We start from the raw sequence: 26,239 nt of genomic DNA, 5'->3' as shown, positions 1-26,239 counted from the left end.
CAACATGTATGTAAGTACATGGATAAGAATGAAGTGATTAACCAGAGTCAGCATGGGTTTGTAACTAACAAGTCATGTCAGACTAACTTAATTTCCTTCTATGACAGAATCACTGACTGGGTGGATCAGGGAAATGCTGTAGATATAGTATATCTTGACTTCAGCAAAGCATTTGACAAAGTATCTCACACCATCCTTATTGAAAAAATGACCAAGTATGCAATGGACCAGGCAACTGTTAGGTGGATTCATAACTGGCTTAGTGATCGGACTCAAAGGGTGGTTGTTAATGGTTTCACATCCAGCTGGATGAATGTCTCAAGTGGGGTACCGCAGGGCTCCGTCCTGGGACCTGTATTGTTCAACATCTTTATCAATGATTTAGATGAAGGAATTGAGGGTAAACTGATTAAATTTGCTGATGACACAAAGCTAGGAGGGATAGCTAATACTAGAGAAGAGAGAGAGAGGATTCAAAAAGACCTAAATAAACTGGAGCAGTGGGCAGCAACCAACAGAATGGTTTTTAACAGGGAAAAATGCAAAGTACTACATCTGGGCAATAAAAATGAAAAAAGCATATACAGAATGGGAGGAATAGAGCTAAGCAACAGTACATGTGAAAAAGACTTAGGTATACTAATAGATCATAGACTGAACATGTGTCAACAGTGTGATGCAGCAGCAAAAAAGGCAAATACAATTCTGGGATGTATTAACAGAAGCATACAGTCTAGATCACGTGAAGTCATTATCGGTCTTTACTCCTCTTTGGTCAGACCTCATCTGGAATACTGTGTACAGTTTTGGGCACCACATTTTAAAAAAGACATAGACAAACTGGAGCAAGTTCAGAGAAGAGCGACCAGAATGGTGACTGGTCTGCAAACCATGTCCTATGAGGAACGGTTGCAGGATTTGGGAATGTTTAGCTTGCAAAAAAGAAGACTGAGAGGAGACTTAATAGCTGTCTACAAATATGTCAAGGGCTGTCACATTGTAGAAGGAACATCTTTATTCTCATTTGCACAAGGAAAGACTAGAAGCAATGGGATGAAACTAAATGGGAGGAGACACAGATTAGATATTAGAAAAAACTTTTTGACAGTTAGGGTGATTAATGAGTGGAACAGGCTGCCACGAGAGGTGGTGAGTTCCCCTTCAATGGACGTCTTCAAACAGAGGCTGGACAGACATCTGTCTGAGATGATTTAGTGAATCCTGCTTTGAGCAGGGGGTTGGACCAGATGACCCAGGAGGTCCCTTCCAACTCTACCATTCTATGATTCTATGAATTTGTAGGTTAATAAATCTCAAAGTTCTTAGACAGAGGCCACATTCAGATGAGGATAACACAACTAATGTTTTGCACCCATATTAAGACACCACAGCCAAACCTCCCACACTGTATTAGTACTAGCTATGGATCATCACAGAAGCCTATAGTATGTATTGTGCTCACCTGAAAGTGACCTTATATACATACTAGTCCTTGCTGTAAATGCTAAAAGTTCATCCCACTTTGGTATGATGTGGCTCTGCGCTTGTACAATAAAAAATTAGATGGAGCAAGCCATGATATTATTTGCAGATTTTATGAAAATAAAACCTTAGTGTGCTTACATATAAAAGTATACTGTGGGACAGAATGGCCATTAGCAAGCTATATGTGTAGCGCCTCGAGGGTTCGGCCGCTACAGGGGTATTGCACCTCTGCCAGAGGTGTGGTATTCCACTCCCAGCTAAGGATGGAGTATGGACCAGGGCTCAGTTAGCTGCATACAGCACACTCACCCCATTTCCGAGGGACAGTTCAACGGTGCTCCCATTAGACAGAAATGCAGGCACGACAGACCATGTCCCTGGCTGGAGTGGGGAGGGGGAGGAAAATCCAGTGATGTAGGAGCAGGAGGGGACGGTTCCTGAGCGTAGATAGGAGCCCATTGGTTGCTGGTCACCTGGGCTCATGTTCTAGAAGGAGGTATAAAAGGTGGGCACCATCTTAGGTCAGTCAGTCAGTTCAAGCGGAGTCTGTTCAGTCAGAGGAGAAGACAGGGAGCAGAGGCTCTGTAGGAGCTCTGCTCAGAGGCAGGCCTAGAGAAAAGGCCGGGGCCTGAAAAAAGAAGGAACAGAAAAGGAGGAGGAGAGATAGAGAAACAGAAGGGCTCAGGAACAAGAAGGTGGAAGGGACCCTAAGAACCCATGAGAATACCGGGTGAAGGGTCAGGCAGATTAAGGGTACTGGATCCCAAGTTGGTGGAGGAGAAACTACCCTCAGCCAAAGACCGGAGGTCGTGATCATTTATTGGTGCGACACCTCATCAAACCTGCTAGGAAGGCACCATATAGGACAGCAAGAACGGGGCCCACGTTTACCCGCGCAGATCCGTGGCAGCTGGACAAAAGTGGGTCACTGGTGAGGCAGGCCAGAGAAAGGACAAAAGGGGGTCCTGAGCCAGACTTCTGAACTGCCTGGGAGTTGACTGAGCCCCACACCTGGTGGACGCAGCACGGCTAGGGCGGTCACTACCTGTACAGAAGTGACCCGGAGCACATGAACTGTGAGTAAAAGACATTGGATTGCAGTACGTTGTCTGTGTACTTTCTCGCTTCTCCAGCACTACCGGTACTGGGACTCCTTGCACCATCACCCCCATCATCCATTGCACAACCCTGGGGCTACACTCTTCCCGTGGTGAGTTAAACAACCTCAGCTGCGTACACCATCAGCCTCAGGGGATTACCTTGCAGCGGCGGTTCATAATAACCGCAATCCACGGGTGGCGTAGTAGGACAACATGAACAGCACATAGCAGACCACCCTGAGCCACGGAACCGGGTTGCCACCACTACCCCCATCGTCTCCTGTTGCCCGGCTCCAAGTACCCCACAGCCCAGGGGGCGAGTCAGCTTTGGCGTAGTCGGCAGGATTGTTACCAACCCGCCACAAGCGGGTATTGCGCGCCTGAAAAGAGACTGTTTCACTGTGTTAAAGATGGCGCTCGCCCCAGAAGAACGAGCGCCATAATGTGCGCGCCAAAAGACCACAGGAAGCCACCTCCCAACGTGGGCCGGGTTCCAGAATGGCGCCAAAGAAGGAGCCCACCCCCAACAGCCATGAGTGTGGCTGTGGAGATGTCCATCAATGTGGGGGGGCTGCCCCTGAAAGTGATTGCCACCAAGTTGCCCCAGGACCACCCCCAATGGGGGTGGGAAGAGAAGAAAACTGTGGGGCAGGGCGCGGTCTGGATCAGTCTGGACGGACCGCACCCGGGAATGGAAGAAGCGTTCAGCAACACCAACCTCTTGGCCAGGAGTCTGCTGCAGGCTGAACCGCCATGCAACCTGGCAGAGATCCTAGCGCAGCTCCCTAGAGATCCGGAGCGTGTGCAAGCTGCGCTGGAGGACCTGGATCGGAGGATGGTCCGGGCGCAGCGGGGTGCACTCACCGAGTGGAAAGAAGAACTGGCCCGGCAGGCATCACCCGCACCCCGGAGTCCGCCTGCCTCTGAGGACGGTGCAGGAGGAGTGAAGGCCGGAGACGGCGTCGCAGAGGGAGCCACGAGGACCGAGGCAAGTACAGGGGACGTTACCACCCCAGGCCCAGCAGCTGCAAGCCTGCCTCAGCCTCCCGTCGCAGAACCCGAAGCCCCACTCACCGCACCTGTTGCCGTGCCGCCACTGATCCCAGCTAGGCCTCAAGCGGCGAGCGCCGCGGCCACGCCCTGCCCCACGCCCCTTGACCCCGGGCGCCGTAAAGAGGGAAGCGTCACCGGCCCGGTCGCAAGGCCTAGTTAACCCGGGCGTCGTTACCCAACCAGCGCCCCCTTCCCGGACTGGGCCGCCACCGGACACAACCAAAAGACCCCTGGCCTGGTCGCAAGGCCGAGTGCCCCCGGGCGCTGCTCCCAGATCGGGGTCCTCCGCTATACCACCGCTGGGCGCGGACCTGTTTGCCCAACACACCGGTCCGGATGGACTGCCGTTAGTGTGGCCAGCCGAGCTGGTCAGCGGCCAACCATGGAAGACCCAGCCCCCGCGCGAGCCCCTGATACCTGCTCCGGAGCCCGTAAAGGTCACCCCGCCCCCACTAGAGGACGCCCAATTTGAGTGGGACCCCGCCGGTGAGAACTTAATGAGGTTCACTCAGGAGACCTGGGCGGACGCGGTCCGTCGTCTAGAGGCTTGCCAACAGCAGCTGGTGACCTTTGAGCGGGAACGGCGAGAGAGGCGCGTCAGAGAGGAGCGGCTCCAGGCCCAGAGTGCCGAGCAGAAGCGCAGGGCCCGTCAAGATCCCCGGGCCGCCCGCGGTCCCCGAGCCACTGGGACCGTGATAAAGTTCCACATGGAGAATGGCTGGGGCTTTATAAGAGATCCGGAGACCGTCGGCGACGTCTTTGTAACCCGCAGGGACGTCGAAAGCCATCTACCCGAGGGACACCGTGGACGTGACCTCTACCCTGGTGATGTGGTCACCTTTACCCGACACGAGGGCGCAAAAGGACCGTACGCCCTTCATGTCCATCGGCTTACCGAGGAGGAACGGCAGCACTACGGCTATGAGGAGAGCCAAGAGGACCCGGACGGGTCTGAAGACTTCGGCTGCTACAGGGGTGGTATTCCACTCCCAGGTAAGGATGGAGTATGGACCAGGGCTCAGTTAGCTGCATACAGCACACTCACCCCATTTCCGAGGGACAGTTCAACGGTGCTCCCATTAGACAGAAATGCAGGCACGGCAGACCATGGCCCGGCTGGAGTGGGGAGGGGGGAGAAAAACCCAGTGATGTAGGAGCAGGAGGGGATGGTTCCTGAGCGTAGATAGGAGCCCATTGGTTGCTGGTCACCTGGGCTCATGTTCTAGAGGGAGGTATAAAAGGTGGGCACCATCTTAGGTCAGTCAGTCAGTTCGAGCAGAGTCTGTTCAGTCAGAGGAGAAGACAGGGAGCAGAGGCTCTGTAGGAGCTCTGCTCAGAGGCAGGCCTAGAGAAAAGGCCGGGGCCTGAAAAAAAGAAGGAACAGAAAAGGAGGAGGAGAGATAGAGAAACAGAAGGGCTCAGGAACAAGAAGGTGGAAGGGACCCTAAGAACCCATGAGAATACCGGGTGAAGGGTCAGGCAGATTAAGGGTACCGGATCCCAAGTTGGTGGAGGAGAAACTACCCTCAGCCACAGACCGGAGGTCGTGATCATTTATTGGTGCGACACCTCATCAAACCTGCTAGGAAGGCACCATAAAGGACAGCGGGGAATGGGGCCCACGTTTACCCGCGCAGATAAGCGGCAGCTGGACAAAAGTGGGTCACTGGTGAGGCAGGCCAGAGAAAGGACAAAAGGGGGTCCTGAGCCAGACTTCTGAACTGCCTGGGAGTTGACTGAGCCCCACACCTGGTGGACGCAGCACGGCTCGGGCGGCCACTACCTGTACAGAAGTGACCCGGAGCACATGAACTGTGAGTAAAAGACATTGGATTGCAGTACGCTGTCTGTGTACTTTCTCGCTTCTCCAGCACTACCGGTACTGGGACTCCCTGCACCATCACTCCCATCATCCATTGCACAACCCTGGGGCTACACACTTCCCGTGGGGAGTTAAACAACCTCAGCTGCGTACACCATCAGCCTCAGGGAAATACCTTGCAGCGGCGGTTCATAATAACCGCAATCCACGGGTGGCATAGTCGGACAACATGAACAGCACATAGCAGACCACCATTGGTCTGACCACCCTGAGCCACGGAACCAGGTTGCCACCACTACCCCCATCGTCTCCTGTTGCCCGGCTCCGAGTACCCCACGGCCCAGGGGGCGAATCATATGCACCATATTGCAGATATATAATACGGTCATGTACATGGACATATACATTTACTTGGCTTGTAGCACTTACCCCTCTTCCCCCACAAAAGTAACATAAAGCTTATTTCGTTGAAGATCTTTTCTTGAATACCCCATGATTTGGTTGAAGGCGTCTTCTAATAAGTGATCTCTTCGTATTATTAATCTGCAAAATTATAGAAAACAAACCTAATGTAGACTGACACAAAACCCCAAAATAAACATTTATGTAATAGTTGGTAATGGTGCTCTAACACAGGGTTCCCCAACTCCAGTCCTCAAAGCCCACCAACAGGTCATGTTTTCAGTATCTCCTTAGTATTGCACATGGGATAATTCCATCACCTGCACAGGCAATAATTCCATCACCTGTGAAATACTAAGGAAATCCTGAAAACATGACCTGTTGGGGGGCCTTGAGGACTGGAGTTGGGGAACCCTGCTTTATCACATCATGTAACAGCTCCAGGGAACAAAACTGTATCTGGTGTGAATCAACACTTTTGCGAGATACACACGAGGTGGCCACGTTCCAGTCAAAAAACGCACCACATGTAGCTTTACTGACATTTGTGGTTATGCAAGAAAAACAGCAGTTTACCTGCAAAACCACATGGGCATTAACAACCATTTAAAAAAAAATCTCACCACTTTGGGTTTCATCTAGTGTATACTTTGACCTTCCTGTGGCAGCTGTGTCTCTACTTCACAATAGAGGAGTTACATTTCATAGTAAACTTTCCCATGCTGATATGATGACTAGTGAAAAATGATTTCTACAGAACAGGAGGCTTTAGCCTTTTGTGAGGCTCAGTGACTAGAGTAAATACTGTAATATTTTATTACTTTTTTTTTCTAATGATACATAGTGATATGAAAGATAGATACCAATTTTATAATAAAAATATGTTTGTCATCAAAAGTGATATTGAGTAAGTAATTTTCCGAATATATGTCCACAGGTCAGAAACTGGTCAGAAGATGATTGTTCGTTTGTCCGTCTTCTACAGTGGACCGTGACCTGTTCTAAATCTGAGTGTAATGTAAGGGAACTTTGTCTAATTAGCTATAACTGTTCTGGAGAAGAATCCGTATAAGGCCACGGCCCCACTATCAGTATTCGGTCAGTATTTTTTCTCAGGAGTGGGAGCCAAAACCAGGAGTGGGTGATAAATACAGAATTGGTGACTTGTTTCTATTATACCTTTTCTCAGATTGTTCCTCACCTGGTTTTGACTCCCACTCCTGAGAAAAATACTGACCGAATACTGAACAAATACTGATAGTGGGGCTGTGGCATTAGTATCAGAACCTGTTTACCCCACAAGTATAATGAAGTTTGCAGAACTAGTTACCAGAAAATGAATATCTGAGCACTGTTTTTACAAATTATTATCTATTCAAAGCAGATTATATTAACAAATCAAGACAAATTAAACTAAGAAAATACACATAAAATACCTCTTCACAATCTATATTTCTGTAGATTTCGCATATACTAAAAATGAGTATTATTTAGTGTCCCTGTTATGTTATTTATAATAAGAAAATACAAAAATCTCACTTTAATTTTCCAGGACCTTGACCATATCCTTTAGTTTCTAGCTTGCGATAGAAATTTCGTAACTTTGCTTCAAAGTCTCTTTTATAAGGTGCTGGTGCTCTGGCATTGGCACGCTGGGTACCTGGAATCACAACATTTTACTTTATCCATAAGCAACATATTCTGTTACTTACAGAGAACTTATCGCTTATTGTTAATTCTCAAAGAGTAACAGAAGAAAAAATGTACATCAACTCAAAAACATATGTTAGGGAAAAAACATTGTAATTTGGTGATAAAAGCTTGACCCTTTAAGCTAAGGTGAAGTGACCTATCCTACAGATGCAGGAGGGTGAAGCCAAAGTAGCAGCAAACTTTGACTGCTCTGTGGGCTTTCCTGCTTCCGAAGTCTGTACTATTATAGTAAGGGAAGTTTTCAGGATCTGCCATAACTTAATGATTGTAAGATGTCCCATCCCAGGAATGCCTACCAATCCTAAGAATGAGGTGATGGCAGCAATGTTGCTGCGCTACATTCTTTTCTAATTTTTCCCAGCACTGTGGGTGCTCCTGGTCACCTGGATGTGCAATGAATGGCAGATGGTCCCACTAATTTCATCCTCTGTATGGCAAATGGCCAATTTAAAGAGGTAAAACAATGAAGGGGTGGCAGCACTACAACAATGCTGTCACCTTCATTCTCAGGATTGGTAGGGCTCCCAGAAGTTGACTTCCAATAGTCATAAATTGGTGGCTTACCCTGGAGATACCAATCAACCATTACTTTAGGAGACAAAAAACCCTTGAATCTACTGTCACCTTATAAAGGGAAATTCAGCACAATGATTTTTCTTTTCAACAGAAGGATTACATGCTTTTTATCTTAAATCCTGATTTTGGATAAGACATTTCCATCATCACCATGGTGGCAGCTGGCGGAGAATGTCCTAGTCACTTAGTGACAGCTCTTGCGAGGCGGCAAAATGTCACTTCTCTAGGTATCATATCAGTTCTTGTACCTACACAATACCTCACCCTCACATGATGCATTCAGCTGCTCACTCGGAAAATCAATGTTAGCCCAACTGAGCAATAACCTAGGTGGGTAAAAAAGACACAACCTCCAGAAGATCTACAATCTGTTGTGTACAAGGAGATAATTATTCAACTTATCTCAACTAAAAGAACTGCTTCTTCCTAAATAATTCCACATTTCTATTTTAGGAATATTAATATATAGAACTGCAGGACAACAAATTTACCTCTTTCCTTATTGTATAACACTACATGGTATTAATAGAAGATACTGTACCAGGTGAATTCTGTGGAGAAGACACTGGGGATCCACGGGGAGACTGGCAATAGCTGGGATGAAGTAAGGCATGTGGTGGAACATAGGACATTATTTCTTCTTCAAAAAGGCTGGTTCATGAAAAAGAAAAACACAGAACTATTAGAAGCTAATAAACTATGTTCACACAGGGCAAGTTTTTTTTAATAGAGAAATGTGCAATAAGATCTACACAAAAAATCTACACCATATTTACAAAGACATTAATGTGGATTTGACCATAGATTTGTAATAACAAGGGGTAAAATCTGCCACCTTTCTGCAGCATAAACTCACAGCAAGCCTTGAAATATGTGCTGACTTTTGTCTGCCATGTACATCTGGGGTTCTGAAACCAATGCCGAGGCGGTCCCTGCTCTACTCTGCAGTGACGCTCTACAACTGCATTGTAGAGCAGCTGCATGACATTGTGAGGCTATGGGAGAGGAGGCAGATATTATTTATGGCCATAACCTCTAAATTAGCTTAAAAACTATACCAGAAAATATTTCATCAAAGTAAATTTAACCCAAAACACTTCATAATTGGAACATAAATATATACAAAATATATTACAGAATGACATTATATAGATAGATAGATCTCCTGACGAAGAAGTGAAAGGAGTGTCGAGGTGTTTGCCCATGTTATCTCCTGATATCTGCCTAATTATGTTCAGAAGTGTTCATAATATTTATTGATATTTTACTTGTTTGGAAAGTATAGGTGTAGATTATTAACATAATCTGTACCTCTAGTCCCCATGGTGGGCTAAATGATGTTATATAAGCAGGTATTATTTATAGAGATTTTTTTTAGGAAATTATTTTAATGTACTGTCTTGATGGGTCACCTCTATGTATGGAACGTGGCTTTGTAACATATTTTGCATATGTCTGGATTAAATGTACTTTGAGTAAATATTTTCTAGCATAGTTTTTAATCTAGTTTAGAGCTTTTGACTACATAATACACTGACGAACAAAAGGGCAACAATGTTTTGACTTTTTGACTTTCAGGCTCCATATCTCATCATCCAGTACTGCTTCGAAGGTGAGACTACCATCATTTTATAGACAATCATCTTGGCTATCTCTTACATAAATTTGACTTGCAACTATTTAGCATATGATTAGTTATGCAGATTCTTGTCATGTCACTGCATTGTTAGTGTTTCGGTCCTAAAAATCAAAATTTAAATTTTTATTATTTTGTTATTATTTTGTAAATCCATCTTTGTCTTTCAACACAGCCTGAATCCATCTGGGCATGCTCTCGATCAGATTCAAGCATGTCTCGACCAAAATCTGATCCAGGTCTCTCCTACACATTTACCTAAAGTTGGTGCATACTGGATACTCTCTTGGGTATCTATACATTTTTTCTTCATCTCTACCCACAACTGTTCGATTGGGTTGAGGTCTGGGGACTTTGGGTGGCAATCCAGCACCTCTACTTTATTGTCATTGAACCATTTCTTCCCCAATCTTGACGCATGCTTCTGGTCATTGTCCTGCTGGAACACTATGTCGTCCTTTTCATACCTATAGTACTCAAGTGTACGAAGTAACTCATCTTGTAGGATACTCACATATAGCTCAGCACTGAGACCACCATCGATCCTGGTCAAGTATCCAGCTCCTTTGGCTGTGAAACAACCCCATATCATCAGGCTTCTTCCACCAAACTTGACTGTTCCTTTAATTTCTCCATCCGTTAGCCCCTTTTCCCTCGTTTCTTCCAGACCCATTTGCACCCAGAGCCTAGTCTATTGCATTTCGTCTCATCGCTCCAAATCATCTGTTTCCAATCTTCTACTGCTCACTTTTCGTACTTTTTTGCAAACTCAAGCCGACGGTTCTTATGACGATATTGAAGTCCTCACCTTTTTTTGGGCCACCATTCCAGACTTGTCTAACCTGCGTTGCACAGTGCTTGCATGGACAACTGTGATCTTAATATTACGAATCATACCAGCCACCTCCACTGCTGTGTTTGTCACACCAGAACTGATAGACCTTGTGATGAGCCGACTTGTTGGCTCTGCTATTTTGCCTGGACGTCCACCTCGTGGCTTCTGAATGGATGGACAGACTTCATTTTGTATTCTTCCAACTGTCATGGCACTCACATGTAGCAGTTTGGCAATTTTCTTGGCCGAGAGACCGCTATTAGTGTTGAGCGAGTATGTTCTATTAACCCTTTCGCCGAGTATGCTCGGGCCGAGCTCCGAGTATTTATAGCTGCTCGGTGATATGGTTGAATCTCTCCCGTGTGCATGATTTGCAACTGTTTGACAGCTTTATTACATGTGAGGAATGTCTATTTGTTACACATTCCTCACATGTAATAAAGCTGCCAAACAGTTGCAAATCATGCACACGGGAGCGATTCAACCTCATCACCGAGCAGCTGTAAATACTCGGAGCTCGGCCCGAGCATACTCGGACAGAACATACTCGCTCAACCCCAACCGCTATCAATGATGCTGTTTCACTTTTCTTGGGAAATCGTCTTCATGGCTGCTTCTCAATTCAAACCAGTGACCTTTTGCTTGGGAATCAACCTAATAACACACTGAGCTATTAGAGAATGTGAGAACAGGTTGTAATTTGTAGTATACAGGAAAAATGATTTTTTCACCACCAAGAGCAAAACAGTAACAATACAGTGACATGACAAGAATCTGCATAACTAATCATATGCAAAAATAGTTGCAAGTCAAATTTATGTATGCGATAGCCAAGATAATTGTCTATAAAATGACAGTAGTCTCACGTTGGAAGCAGTAGTGGATGATGAGATATGGAGCCTGAAAGTCAAAAGTTCAAAACATTGTAATCCTTTTGTTAGTCACTGTATGTTGCTGCCTTATGCTACAGTTTATTTTTTAGCTGCTTTTGGTGGATTGTAGGTAATATTTATGATTTATTATCATGTTTACCTTCCCCATTGCTGTATATAAAAACTGAAAAAGCACTGTGCATACAGATTAGGAAGCACTGACCATGCTTCCTCATCTGGACCCATTCATCTCTGGGTGTAAGGAGAGCAGAAGCTGTGCCCTAGGGAACCCAGTTAGTACTAATAAACTTCACCTGTAACTGGGACTAATATACTAGATTGTCATCTGCAATAAAACAAATGTATTATTATGCTCAAACCCCCCCCCCCCCCCCCCCCGCCAATTTCTTATAAGACCTTATAGGGGCAAACTTTGCAAAGTAAACGAAAAAAAAAAAAAAAAAAAAAAAGAGCAAAAAAAAAAACTAGTTTGCTTTTTTCTAGCTCCATCCCATCGAAATAAATGTCCAATACAAAAAAATTATTTCTATTATAAGGGGAGCACAATTTAAGATGTTTTAGCGGTTCTTTGCCCCCCTATCGTGCGGTTCACATGAGCCGGCTGTAGAAGATCACTGCGCTTGGCACATAGCAGACGCCTTCTTGATTCCCTCATCTCTGTAGTATAGTTTTATCCTTCTTCATGACCCAGCAGCGACTTCCACCTTCCGCTGCTGATTGACACACCCTTGCTGGGTAGTTAAATAGTCTCAGTTTCTCCAGAAAGTTGCCGGTGATAGTTCTATGTATCTCTGCATAGGCTTGGAGCACTAGCAGTCAGCTAGTTTCTTCTCTGGTGCCCTTGGAGGACAGTTGGCGTTATCTCTCTGGTGTCTGCTCAAGCTAAATGTATCCCCTTTGTTTGTCCACCTTGGTGTCCTTAGTTTGTACTGGGGCTTGACTAGTGCTCACCCTGTCCCCTCCCTATATAGGGCCAAGCTCTAGGGTCATTCAGGGCTTAGGTTCCTGCTCGGCGATGGGTACGGAACATATATAGGGATGATAGGGTAAGCAGGGTGATATTAGAGCTGCCTAGGGTTCTCCACTCCACCTTTCCCTAGTGTTTGGGCTTCCTCCCCCTCTTACCTTCGCGTTGACACTTATTCTTTCCCTCACCTTGAATGACAGCTGGATATGGGAGTGTGCTTCAGCTTCTGAGAGACACAACCCTACTTCCTGCAGTCTGTCTTGGTGTCTCTGTTACTAGAGATGGACTTTGGCTAACAACAGGCATTGAACAGCAAACTAAGAAGAAGTGCAACCCCTTGTGGACAGCACTTTTTGGGTGTGGACACACAAAAAATATGGCTCTAATTGTATTGATTCCTCAAACTCCTGTTACCAGAATGGATAAATGTTTGCACACATAGTTTCCCCTTCCTAACATTCCTCCCACTTGTGGTTGTATCAGAAGGAAGAAGTTAGATGACTTTGAAACGCGAAGATATTAAAACCACCATTTAGTCATCTTTATCTCCTCTGGATAAAGTGACAAGTTGAGCAGATTACTGCATTTTTCAGATTATAAAATGCATTTTTTTTTTCTCGGCTCTCGAGATCTCAATCTGTGCATAAGCAGACTTCAGCGGCCACTTTCTCGAAGCCCACCATAGGGAAATCAATGGGAAAGTGCGAGGACTCCCCTCACAACCAACATTTTCTGAAAGCCCAGGGCCCACAGCTTCGCACAGCCAGGACACATCCTCCTCCCAGCCCAGGGTCCACAGCATCACCCCACTCCTGCCGCCGCTGCCAGCTTCCTGCAGCAGTGACCCTGCTTCCTATGACCCCGCTCCACCACCACCCCCGGTAAGCTACCATAAATTTGAACTATAAAACGCACCACCATTTTATTAAAAACATTTTTTCCTATTTTCCTCCCCAAAATTTGGGGTGTGTCTTGTGGTCCAGTGGGTCTTATAGTCCGCAAAATACGGTACCTGTTCTGCGTTAAGCCTGCAATGTGCCCTCTGTCCCTGTGCACATTCCCAGTCACTATAAACTTGCCCAGGAACACAGGTCACTCCCTTTATGACACCACTGTTCAGATCTCACTGCAGTGCTGCTGGCTGAGTTGTTACAACCACAGACTGTAAGTACTGAAGCAGAAAGTAAGACGCTGGAGGTCACATCATCACATGTGATAGCTCAGAAATTGAGCACAATTTCAACAGCAGGAAAATGATTATTATGCTTTAATAATCTGTTTACCCAGAAAACCCCTATGATATTGTTTGTATAACTAACACACTAATGAATATAAAAACACATACAAACTTATTAGATGAATATGGGACATAATGAAAAATGTAATCTTTCATTAACTCCTTTACGACCTTGGACGTATGAGTACGTCCAAGGTCGCATACCCCTCTTTGACGCGGGCTCCAGAGGCGAGCCCGCACCTTTCCAGGGACATGGCAGCCGATTCACTTGCAGCTGTTAACATGTTAAACGCCGCTGTTAAACTCTGACAGCGGCATTTACAATGGCCATGCCGGAAGCGCATCATAAGACTCACCCATTGGCGCGCCCGTCACATGATCGTGGGTTGCCGATGGGTAGGCATGACAACCCGGGGTCTGCAGAAGACTACTGTAGTTGTCATGGTCGATCTGCTATGAGCGCAATCCAGTGGTTGGCACTCATAGCAGATGAGCACTTTTGTTATACATATAGTTAGGTCCATATATATTTGGACAGAAACAACATTTTTCTAATTTTGGTTCTAGACATTACCACAATGAATTTTAAACAAAACAATTCAGATGCAGTTGAAGTTCAGACTTTCAGCTTTCATTTGAGGGTATCCACATTAAAATTGGATGAAGGGTTTAGGAGTTTCAGCTCCTTAACATGTGCCACCCTGTTTTTAAAGGGACCAAAAGTAATTGGACAGATTAAATATTTGTAAATAAAATGTTCATTTCTAGTACTTGGTTGAAAACCCTTTGTTGGCAATGACTGCCTGAATTCTTTAACTCATGGACATCACCAGACTCTGTGTTTCCTCCTTTTTGATGCTCTGCCAGGCCTTCACTGCGGTGGTTTTCAGTTGCTGTTTGTTTGTGGGCCTTTCTGTCTGAAGTTTAGTCTTTAACAAGTGAAATGCATGCTCAATTGGGTTGAGATCAGGTGACTGACTTGGCCATTCAAGAATATTCCACGTGTTTGCTTTAATAAACTCCTGGGTTGCTTTGGCTTTATGTTTTGGGTCATTGTCCATCTGTAGTATGAAACGACGACCAATCAGTTTGGCTGCATTTGGCTGGATCTGAGCACACAATATGGCTCTGAATACATCAGAATTCATTCGGCTGCTTCTGTCCTGTGTCACATCATCAATAAACACTAGTGACCCAGTGCCACTGGCAGCCGTGCATGCCCAAGCCATCACACTGCCTCCGCCGTGTTTTACAGATGATGTGGTATGCATTGGATCATGAGCTGTACCACGCCTTCGCCATACTTTTCTCTTTCCATCATTCTGGTAGAGGTTGATCTTGGTTTCATCTGTCCAAAGAATGTTCTTCCAGAACTGTGCTGGCTTTTTTAGATGTTTTTTAGCAAAGTCCAGTCTAGCCTTTTTTATTCTTGATGCTTATGAGTGGCTTGCACCGTGCAGTGAACCCTCTGTATTTACTTTCATGCAGTCTTCTCTTTATGGTAGATTTGGATATTGATACGCCTACCTCCTGGAGAGTGTTGTTCACTTGGTTGGCTGTTGTGAAGGGGTTTCTCTTCACCATGGAGATTATTCTGCGATCATCCACCATTGTTGTCTTAAGTGGGCGCCCAGGTCTTTTTGCATTGATGAGTTCACCAGTGCTTTCTTTCTCAGGATGTACCAAACTGTAGATTTTGCCCATCCTAATATTGTAGCAATTTCTCGGATGGGTTTTTTCTGTTTTTGCAGCTTAAGGATGGCTTGTTTCACCTGAATGGAGATCTCCTTTGACCGCATGTTTACTTCACAGCAAAACCTTCCAAATGCAAGCACCACACCTCAAATCAACTCCAGACCTTTTATCTGCTTAATTGAGAATGACATAACGAAGGGATTGCCCACACCTGTCCATGAAATAGCCTTGGAGTCAATTGTCCAATTACTTTTGGTCCCTTTAAAAACAGGGTGGCACATGTTAAGGAGCTGAAACTCCTAAACCCTTCATCCAATTTTAATGTGGATACCCTCAAATGAAAGCTGAAAGTCTGAACTTCAACTGCATCTGAATTGTTTTGTTTAAAATTCATTGTGGTAATGTCTAGAACCAGAATTAGAAAAATGTTGTCTCTGTCCAAAGATATATGGACCTAACTGTAGCTGTAACACAAGCGATCGGAAGATAGCAGCTTCTAGTCTCTCATGGAGACTATTGAAGCAAGTGTGAAGTAAAAAAAATGTTTTTAAAAATATTAAAAAAAATTAAAAGAATATAAAAAAGTTCAAATCATCCCACTTTCGCCCCATCCAAAATAAAACAATTAAAAATCAATCAAAAATACACGTTTGGTATCGCCGCATTCAGAATCGACCTGAGTAGTCTCGATAGCTTGCTATTTATCACCATCTTTTCAGTTAGCCATTAAAAGGTATCAACCACTGAGGACTCTCAAATTGTAATATTTTTCTATCTCCTGGCTAACATGGTACAAAGATATATTATTCCTAATGCAATTCAAATTTGTTGCTCTCTGTAGGACATTGCGCTTCCTGGCAATATTTTACATAAAGCCAAAATAGCATTTAGATTTGACATTAGAAGTAATGGCACAATCGGAAATATGTTAACTATAGAATGATTGAAATAACTTATGTCGCAGAATGCCTAAATAACTAAAAAAATCATTATAAAATGGAAACTATACCTTAGCAGAATAACAAGATCCGCATCACCGGAGAGACGGACTAATCCTGAGGGCCCTTCTGCTCGAATAAACTGTATCTTTTCCCTATATTAAAAGTAGACTTCACATCAATATGTTGTAGCATCATATTTTAATAATAAAACAATCTTTAATTTATATAGCACCAAATATTCTATTTTTACAATTCAGAAGGCACATGTAGCCAAGGGCATGAAGTGTGTGGTTTACTGCTAAATAAAGGAATCACATTTTGTCTACTTGGCACTCTCCACAAGGAGAAACTTTTTCTCTTAGGCCCCATGTCAGCAGCCTCTCATTCAGCCAAACCAGTTCTCTTGCTTTGCACTGATGGGGGGCAAACACCCTGAAACACGTGCATGCAAATGGCGTTTCTGATTTGGCTTCTTATGCCAAGTCATGTTGCAAGGCTTGTTAAAGGGTCTTCTACAAAGAAGCTATATGCAGGTTTTGCAGAAAAATGCAGAAGTGAATAAACACAGAAGTAAGATTTAGGCTAGGGCTACATGTGTAGCGCGACATAAAAACTGAGGTATCGCATTGCGACATTGCATTTAAATGACTTTGTATGGCGTTTCATTGTGATCTGCAACCTAGCATAACTGAGACATAGATTCACAATTATTTCCAAATGTGTTCTATCTCTGGTCACTAGTTGCACCAGACTCACTTGCCGTACACTTCAAGGCAAGTCAAATGCAACTCGTCTGCGATGTGGCTGTTTAATATAGAAAAATCACAGCTCTGAAATAACTGCAGACAACTTACACAGCTTGACTGACAACTACTATTGCTTAAAACACGTCGTCTTGCCCCAGCTTTAAGAAGGTCATATGCAGAAATTAGGGCTTTAGCCTATGACAACGGTCTGGCTATACAGCCTGCTGTGCCCCTTATAGCGGCAGAATGGTTGTGTTGTCAGCAGCTGCTGTGAAATAGATATGCCGTAAAGCCTAAAACAGTCCCTCTTTAACGGTAGTTGTTATTAAAAAGACAAACCAATTTATTACCTGAGTGCGTGATTCCTGCAGAGCTCATGCTGACGCTCCTGTAGAATTTCAAAGATGTTTGGTTGACGCAAAAATGCAACAATTTTCTCATTGTATCCTATATATAAGACAAAAATTCAAGAGAAAAGGAGGGTGGTTATAATGATTTAGTTAAAGGGAATCTGTCACCAGATTTTTGCCACCTAATCTGAGAGAAGCATAATGTAGAGATCCTGATTCCAGCGATGTGTTACTTACTGGGCTGCTTGCTATACCTTTGATGAAATCACAGTTTTATCAGCAGGAGATTATCACAAGAGGACTAGTAAACCTGCTGCTATGTGGTCCAACCACACCCCGATTACTAATTGACAGCTTTCTGCCTATGCACAGTGTACACTGGAAGCTGCCAATCAGTGCTGTGGGCGGGTTAATACACAGCTCAGCACTCAGCGCACTGCTAGATCTGCAGCAGAGAAGTCAGTCTTTATTCAAAACTGCAGCAACCAATATTGTGATTCATCAGTGGAATCAGGGTCTCTGCCCCTAGAGTTTGCTGCTCTCAGATGGGGTAGCAGAAAACCTGGTGACAGATTCCTTTTAATAATATAAGGACCATATGTATTAAATTAGAAAATATATGAAGTTTGCTGATCGTCACAGAGGATTTCATGCTGTTAGCACATGCAGTGCAGCCACTAATATAATGTAATATATAAAATGTAATGTAATGTAATATATAAAACTAACCGCTATAGAGAAATCACCAATGAGAGTGCGGATACAGTGACTACAGCAGCCAAACTGCTTACATACTTTAGAAATACAAGTAAACTTAAGAAACTTTAGAAGTCAAGTGATTTTCTGGTTATGTCAGCAATCACTGATTTCAGCTCACATTTATCTTGTGTCTCTGATCATCTTCACATCAACCAGCACAGACACTGCTGTCAGTCAGTGCGGCGGCGCAGTTACTGCTGCCGCTCTCTATTCTCAGAGCAGTGGCTGAAAGCGGAACACTGCAGGGGGAATAAAGTTAGTTTTCTCCCTGCAGCGTTCAGCTACATGTGGGAGCCGGGCAGGTTAGTAACACTATTAACCTGCAGATTAACCCCATATCTGCAGGTTGTTATTTTTTTCTGGTGACAGGTTCCCTTTAATCAAAATGTAACTTAATGCACAATAAACAAGCCCCCATTCAGCTCCACTGACAAGAAAAATAAAAAAGTTATGGGGCTCTTTTTTTTTCACAAAGTTCTGAATTTTTTTGGACCACTAAAATAAATGTATATGATAAACCTTATGATTTGGTATCAATGTTCTCGTACTGACCTGCAGAATCATACTGCCAGGTTATTTTCTGCAACATAATGAATGCTGTAAAAACAACCCCAAAACCCCCACCCCAAAAAAACAATGGCAGAGCTGTTTTTTTTCCACCATTTTACAGCAATTGGATTTTTTTTCCTTTCTGTACATTACATGGTAAACTGACTAGTGTGATCTGAAACTACATTTCACTTCATTCCATGAAAAAAAGCTTAGTTTACTGGGTACAGCATAAATTTATGCTATTTCTTGTAACATTTGATTTAGGTATCATTGTGTTTCTGGAGACTTTTAAGGACTTTCGCATATGATGATTGTTAAAAAAAAAAAAAGTAATATATGTATACAGTGCTGGCCAAAAGTATTGGCACACCTGCAATTCTGTCAGATAATACTCAGTTTCTTCCTGAAAATTATTGCAATCACAAATTCTTTGGTATTATTATCTTTATTGAATTTGTCTTCAATGAAAAAAACACAAAAAGAATTGTCCTAAAACCAAATTGGATACAATTCCACACCAAACCTAAAAAAGGGGGTGGACAAAAGTATTGGCACCCTTTGAAAAATCTTGTGATGCTTCTCTAATTGGTGTAATTAACAGCACCTGTAACTTACCTGTGGCACCTAACAGGTGTTGGCAATAACTAAATCACACTTGCAGCCAGTTAACATGGATTAAAGTTGACTCAACCTCTGTCCTGTGTTCTTGTGTGTACCACATTGAGCATGGAGAAAAGACAGAAGACCAAAGAGCTGTCTGAGGACTTGAGAAACCAAATTGTGAGGAAGCATGAGCAATCTCAAGGCTACAAGTCCATCTCCAAAGACCTGAATGTTCCTGTGTCTTCCGTGCGCAGTGTCATCAAGAAGTTTAAAGCCCATGGCACTGTGGCTAACCTCCCTAGATATGGACGGAAAAGAAAAATTGACGAGAGATTTCAAAGCAAGATTGTGCGGATGGTGGATAAAGAACCTTGACTAACATCCAAACAAGTTCAAGCTGCCCTGCAGTTCGAGGTGTAACGGGTCTGGGAGGCGGAACCTCTGAGCTACTATACAAGGGGGCGGTCCTTGTAAGGGAGCGGGTGGCGACCAGGCAGGCAGTCACAGCAGGTGACCGGGACAGTCTCTAGAAGAACGGGCAGGAGGTCACGGCAAGTGACCGGGGCAGTCTCTGGATGAACGGGCAGATGGTCACGGCAAGTGACCGGGGCAGTCTCTGGGTGAACGGGCAGATGGTCACGGCAAGTGACCGGGGCAGTCTCTGGGTAAAGGGTTGGTACGACCTGTGGCGGCTGATGGTAGACGTGAGCTCCCAGGTGAGCAGGCGAGAGTCTCTGGATAAACGGGTGGTCACAGCATGTGACGGCGGAGCCTCCAGGAAGACCAACAGACAGGCGGCAGATGAGCGCTCCCAGGTGAGAGGGCAGAAGTCTCTGGACAGGCGGGTGGTCACAGCACGTGACGGCAGAGCCTCCAGGTAGGCTAGCAGACAGGCAGCAGATGAGCGCTCCCAGGTGAGCGGGCAGGAGTCACTGGACAGGCAGGTGGTCACAGCACGTGACGGCAGAGCCTCCAGGTAGGCTAGCAGGCAGGTAGCAGATGTGCGCTCCCAGGTGAGCGGGCAAGCTGGTCCATAGACAGACTGACAAGAGTTGGAAGGCAGACCGTCGGACCTCAGGCAAGCAGGCAGGTAGTTGATGTGCGCTCCCAGGTGAGCGGGCAAGCTGGTCCTTAGACAGACTGACAGGAGTAGTAAGGCAGACCGTCGGACCTCAGGCTAGCAGGCAGATAGCAGAATATCAGGCAGGAATAAGACAGCAAGCTGGCAGGAATCTGGCAAGTATCTGGCAGGTAACTGGCAACGGGACCTGAGGGCTGAAGCAGAGTAGTGAACAGTGCAACAACATTGCTCGGGCACCTCCATTTTGGAGGAGGTGCCTTATATATGGTGAAGTCCTCCGGCCATTGGCCGGGGACTCCTTAGGACGGCGCGCGTGGCCCCTTTAAGAGGGAGGGAGAGCGCGCGCGCCCTAAGCACAGGCCGGGAAGGAGCGCGCGCTGCCAGCAGAGCGGGAGGAGGACGCCAGGCACGGAGCAGAGAGGTGAGGGGAACAGCGTCCCTGCCTAGCAGAGGGCAGGGACGCCGGCGCTACACGAGGGTACAAAAGTTTCAACCCGTACTATCCGTCGGCGTCTGAATGAAAAGGGTCTGTATGGTAGGATACCCAGGAAGACCCCACTTCTTACCCCGAGACATAAAAAAGCCAAAACTTACCTGAGAAAGCCTAAAACGTTTTGGAAGAATGTTCTCTTGTCAGATGAGACAAAAGTAGAGCTTTTTGGGAAAAAGCATCAACATAGAGTGTACAGGAAAAAAAAGAGGCATTCAAAGAAAAGAACACGGTCCCTACAGTCAAACATGGCGGAGGTTCCCTGATGTTTTGGGGTTGCTTTGCTGCCTCTGGCACTGGACTGCTTGACAGTGTGCATCGCATTATGAAGTCTGAAGACTACCAACAAATTTTGCAGCATAATGTAGGGCCCAGTGTGAGAAAGCTGGGTCTCCCTCAGAGGTCATGGGTCTTCCAGCAGGAAAATGACCCAAAACACACTTCCAAAAGCACTATAAAATGGTTTGAGAGAAAGCACTGGAGACTTCTAAGGTGGCCAGCAATGAGTCCAGACCTGAATCCCATAGAACACCTGTGGAGAGATCTCAAAATGGCAGTTTGCAGAAGGCACCCTTCAAATATCAGGGACCTGGAGCAGTTTGCCAAAGAAGAATGGTCTACAATTCCAGCAGAGCATTGTAAGAAACTCATTGATTGTTACTGGAAGAGGTAGTTCGCAGTTATTTTGGCTAAAAGTTGTGCAACCAAGTATTAGGCTGAGGGTGCCAATACTTTTGTCTGGCCCATTTTTGGAGTTTTGTGTGAAATGATCAATGATTTGATTGTTGCTTCATTCTCTTTTGTGTTTTTTCCTTACAAGCAAATTAAATGAAGAGAATAATACCAAAGAATTTGTGATTGCAATCATATTCAGGAAGAAACTGAGTATTATCTGACAGAATTGCAGGGGTGCCAATACTTTCGGCCAGCACTGTATATATATATATATATATATATATATATATATATATGTATATATATATATATATATATATAGATAGATAGAGATATATATACACACACACACATACATACATGCATTTATAAATATATATACTTACACACACATTTTGTCAACTTGTCGGTCTGTTTAAGCAGATAAAGCAACCTTAAAGATTGCTGCCTCATGATTATAGATGATTTTTTTTTTTTTTTTTTTTAGAAAAAAAGCATTTATTTTACTAGTATTTATAATTACTATCATTATTACTATAATAATAATAGTTTTTATTTTTATAGCGCCAACATATTCTGCAGCACTTTACAAATTTTAGGGGGTACATATACAGACAATACAGAATAAGCATATCTGATATCGAAAGGAGTGAGGGCCCTGCTCGCGAGCTTACAGTCTATGAGGAAATGGGGGAGACACAAAAGGTAAAAAGTACATATACTGTATAATGCAGCCTTGATATACTAAATAGGATAAATAATACATGGACTGGTCGCCTGCCAGTATGTGTACAGTCCTGACCGAGGCTATTAAGTGCATGGTTGGTATGAACCTGAAGTTGAAGATTTTAATATGGGGGAAAACTGGGACGGACAGAGTTTGTTTAGGCGATACGCCAGTCTAAAGAAATGTGTTTTTAGGGTTCGCTTGAAACTGTGGGTATTGGGAATTAATCGAACTGTCCTGGGTAGTGCATTCCAAAGAATTGGCGCAGCATGCGAGAAATCTTGGAGACGGGAGTGGGAAGTTCGGATTATGGAGGATTTTAGTTTTAAGTCATTTGCAGAACGGAGGGCACGTGTACGGTGGTAGACTGAGACAAGAGAGGAGATGTAGGGGGGTACTGAAGCATGGAGCGCTTTGTGGGTAAGCGTGATAAGTTTAAATTGAACTCTATATTGGATGGGCAACCAATGCAATGACTGGCACAGGGAAGAGGCATCGGTGTAGCGGTTGGCGAGAAATATGATCCTGCTGTTGCGTTAAGGACGGATTAGAGAGGGGAGAGTTTAGTAAGAGGGAGACCGATTAGTAGAGAGTTGCAATAGTCAAGACGAGAATGAATAAGAGCTACAGTAAGAGTTTTTGCCGAGTCAAAGGTGAGAAAAGTCCTGATTCTTGAGATGTTTTTGAGGTGTAGATGACATGAACGAGCGAGTGATTTGATGTGAGGAGTGAAAGAAAGATCAGAATCAAAAATGACCCCAAGACAGCGGGCTTGTTGCTGGGGAGTAATGGTTGAGCCACAAACGGAAATGGCAATATCGGGCACAGGTAGGTTAGTGGAGGGAGGAAAGACGAGTAGTTCAGTTTTTGACAGATTCAGTTTTAGGTAGAGGGAGGATATAATGTTAGACACAGCAGAAAGACAATCACTGGTCTTTTGTAGTAATGCAGGGGTGATGTCCGGAGCAGAGGTGTATAATTGGGTGTCATCAGCATAGAGTTGGAACTGAAAACCGAATCTGCCGATTGTTTGTCCAATAGGAGCGGTGTATAAGGAGAAAAGAAGGGGGCCTAGGACTGATCCTTGAGGAACCCCGACAGTAAGGGGAAGTAGGGAGGAGGAGGAGCCGGCAAAAGACACAGAGAAGGAGCGGTTAGAGAGATAGGAGGAGAACCAGGAGAGAACAGTGTCCTTGAGGCCAATAGTGCGGAGCATAGTGAGGAGGAGCTGGTGATCCACAGTGTCAAATGCTGCAGAGAGATCCAGGAGAATCAGCAGGGAGTAGTGACCATTAGATTTAGCTGTTAGTAAATGATTAGAGACTTTAGTGAGGGCAGTTTCAGTAGAATGTAAAGAGCGGAAACCAGATTGTAAAGGGTCAACAAGAGAGTTGTCTGAGAGATAGCGGATGAGACGGGAGTGGACCAGGCGTTCCAAGAGTTTAGAGATAAAGGGAAGATTGGAAACAGGTCTGTAGTTGGCCGTGCAGTTCTGGTCAAGGGATGGTTTTTTAAGTAATGGTTGTATGCTGGCGTGTTTAAAAGAAGAGGGAAAGATACCAGATGAGAGGGAACGGTTGAAAATTTTAGTTAGGTGAGTGGTGACAGCTGGAGCAAGAGACTGAAGGAGATGTGAGGGAATAGGGTCACTGGTGCAGGTGGTAGGGCGAGAAGATGCAAGGAGCCTGATCACTTCATCTTCCGTGACTGGTTTGAATTCAGAAAGTGAGCAAGATACAAGGTGGCGGGGGAGAGCATGCATAACATTTGGGGATTGGGAGAAAATTTCCTGTCGGATATGGTCAATTTTTTCTTTGAAATAATTGGCCAGATCGTCAGCGCTGAGGTCGGTGGTTCGGGGCCTGTGTTGTTTGATTGAGGAGAGAATGAAATGTGTCAAAGAGTCGTTTAGGATTATTGGAAAGTGAGATGATGAGGTTGTTAAAGTAGGTTTGTTTGGAGAGGTGAAGGGCAGAGTTATATGTTTTCAGCATAAATTTATAATGGAGGAAATCTTCGGGCAGATTTGATTTTCTCCACAGCCGTTCAGCGCACCTGGAATACCTCTGGAGAAGACATGTTTGAGGCGTGTGCCAGGGTTGTCGCCGTCTATGCTGAATTTTTTTTGTGTAGGAGGTGCGGCTTCATCCAGGGCGCATAGCATTATTTTGTTATAATGCTTCAATGCAGAGTCGGGACATGAGAGGGATGAGATTGGGGCCAATGATGATTGCAACCTTTTTATAAATTTCTGGGTGTTAATGGCGCGTAAATTTCTATAAGTGTGGACGGTGGGAGTGTCTTGAGTAGAGTCACAGTTCTTGACAGAGAATGAAAGAAGATTATGGTCAGAGAGTGGAAGCGGAGAGTTAGTAAAGTCATGTACTGAGCAAAGCCGGGAGATTAGTGATAAAAGATGCGTGGCAGATGGGGAAACAGAATCGCCAATTGGGATGTTAAAATCTCCCATGATTATCGTGGGGATGTCGCAGGATAGAAAATTTGGAAGCCAGGCAGCAAAGTGATCCAGGAATTGACGGGGGGGGGGGGGACCTGGAGGGCTATAGACAACCGCCACTCGCAGGGAGAAGGGCCAGTAGAGTCTGACTGTGTGGGCCTCAAAAGACGGGAAGATAAGGGAGGGTACAGGGGGGATAACCTGAAAAGTAAATTTTGTTGAAAGAAGCAGACCAACACCTCCCCCTGATCTGTTGTCAGGTCGCGGGGTATGAGAGAAATGTAGGCCACCATAGGAGAGAGCAGCAGCGGCGGTGGTGTCCGACTGCTGGATCCAGGTTTCAGTGAGAGCCAGAAGGTTGAGGGAATTAGAGAGGAAAAAGTCATGGATGTAAGAGAGTTTATTACAAGCTGAGCGCGCATTCCAAAGGGCACAGTTGAATGAGACAGAAGATATGCAGGGAATATCAATGAGATTAGCAGGGTTTCTGAATGTAACAGGGAAAGAGTTAGTGTTATTATTACTGGAAGGTCCTGGGTTGGGAGAAATATCACCTGCGACTAATAGTAGGAAGATACAGAGAGTGAGCAGATGGTTGAGTAATTTGTGAGAGCGTTTCCTGTGTTGTATGGTGGGAATGAATGGATGGATCTGCGTGGTATAACATTGTGAAGAGAGCATGACAACTGTACATAGGAGAAGAGAGGAGAGAGGGGTTAATATGGATGAAGTGTGCCGAATTTGTGGGAGAACGGTGAATGTGGATGATTGTAGCAGCCAGAATATAAATGGCACAGATACAAATGGTGAATTCTGTTTGCCAAAAAGATGAACTGGAAGCAAGTTTGTTTAATTGTCTTACCTGTCTCCTGCCCTGTCCAACTGCCATTTTCTAACTGCCGCGGCACTTCGATAAAGTATGCATAAATGCTATATGCATAAATGCCCCCGCATAAATACTGCCCCTTGACTATGTCTCAATATATAGGGACGCATCTGCTTAGATCTACACAGATTTAACTCGTTAGCAATCAATCAACTAGCTTAAGACAAACAGGAGACAATAAAACTGCAGAAAAAAAAACAGACTGGCAACTCAACATGAATCATAAACTCTTAAAGTAAGTGTGATGACCTTAAAGTATCATGGATTAAACAACGTAGAGGAGTGAGAAATATATAGCAGTGATAGGAGGCAGAGCATTGCATGGAGGTACAAGGCAGTACTATTAATGTTGTGTACTTTTAGTCTCTTTTTTTTCCATAAACTATAAATGATTGAAACCAATAAAGGAAATGCAACTAACATAAGAATATCATTGATCAAAAAAGTTAGATGCACAAAGTACTGGCCAGCTGTCGGCGCTCCAGCGATCCTGGGAGCAGGGATCTGAGTCTGGGGGACCCGGCTCTGCGGTGCCCTGTGTTACAAAGAGCAGGAGA

The 26,239-nt window shown here is 44.7% G+C and overlaps 1 protein-coding gene across 3 annotated transcripts in view; it reads right to left on the bottom strand.

The window, feature by feature from the left end:
• The window catches only part of HECW2 (HECT, C2 and WW domain containing E3 ubiquitin protein ligase 2), a 324,205-nt gene that overhangs the window by 57,623 nt on the left and 240,343 nt on the right, over positions 1–26,239 (bottom strand). For all 3 annotated transcript variants that reach the window (XM_073647864.1, XM_073647866.1, XM_073647865.1), the window contains 5 exons: positions 17,452–17,548; positions 16,424–16,507; positions 8,693–8,802; positions 7,402–7,522; positions 5,890–6,003 (listed from right to left, as the gene is read on the bottom strand). In XM_073647864.1, the coding sequence (XP_073503965.1) occupies positions 5,890–6,003; positions 7,402–7,522; positions 8,693–8,802; positions 16,424–16,507; positions 17,452–17,548 (526 nt within the window). The remainder of the gene's footprint in view (positions 1–5,889; positions 6,004–7,401; positions 7,523–8,692; positions 8,803–16,423; positions 16,508–17,451; positions 17,549–26,239) is intronic.

This window comes from Phyllobates terribilis, unplaced genomic scaffold, assembly GCF_046119375.1.
Source record: "Phyllobates terribilis strain yellow unplaced genomic scaffold, ASM4611937v1 Scaffold_9__5_contigs__length_417890890, whole genome shotgun sequence".
Lineage (NCBI taxonomy): Eukaryota > Metazoa > Chordata > Amphibia > Anura > Dendrobatidae > Phyllobates > Phyllobates terribilis.
The sequence above is the reverse complement of the archived record's forward strand: the minus strand, read 5'-3'. Positions and strand labels throughout refer to the sequence as shown.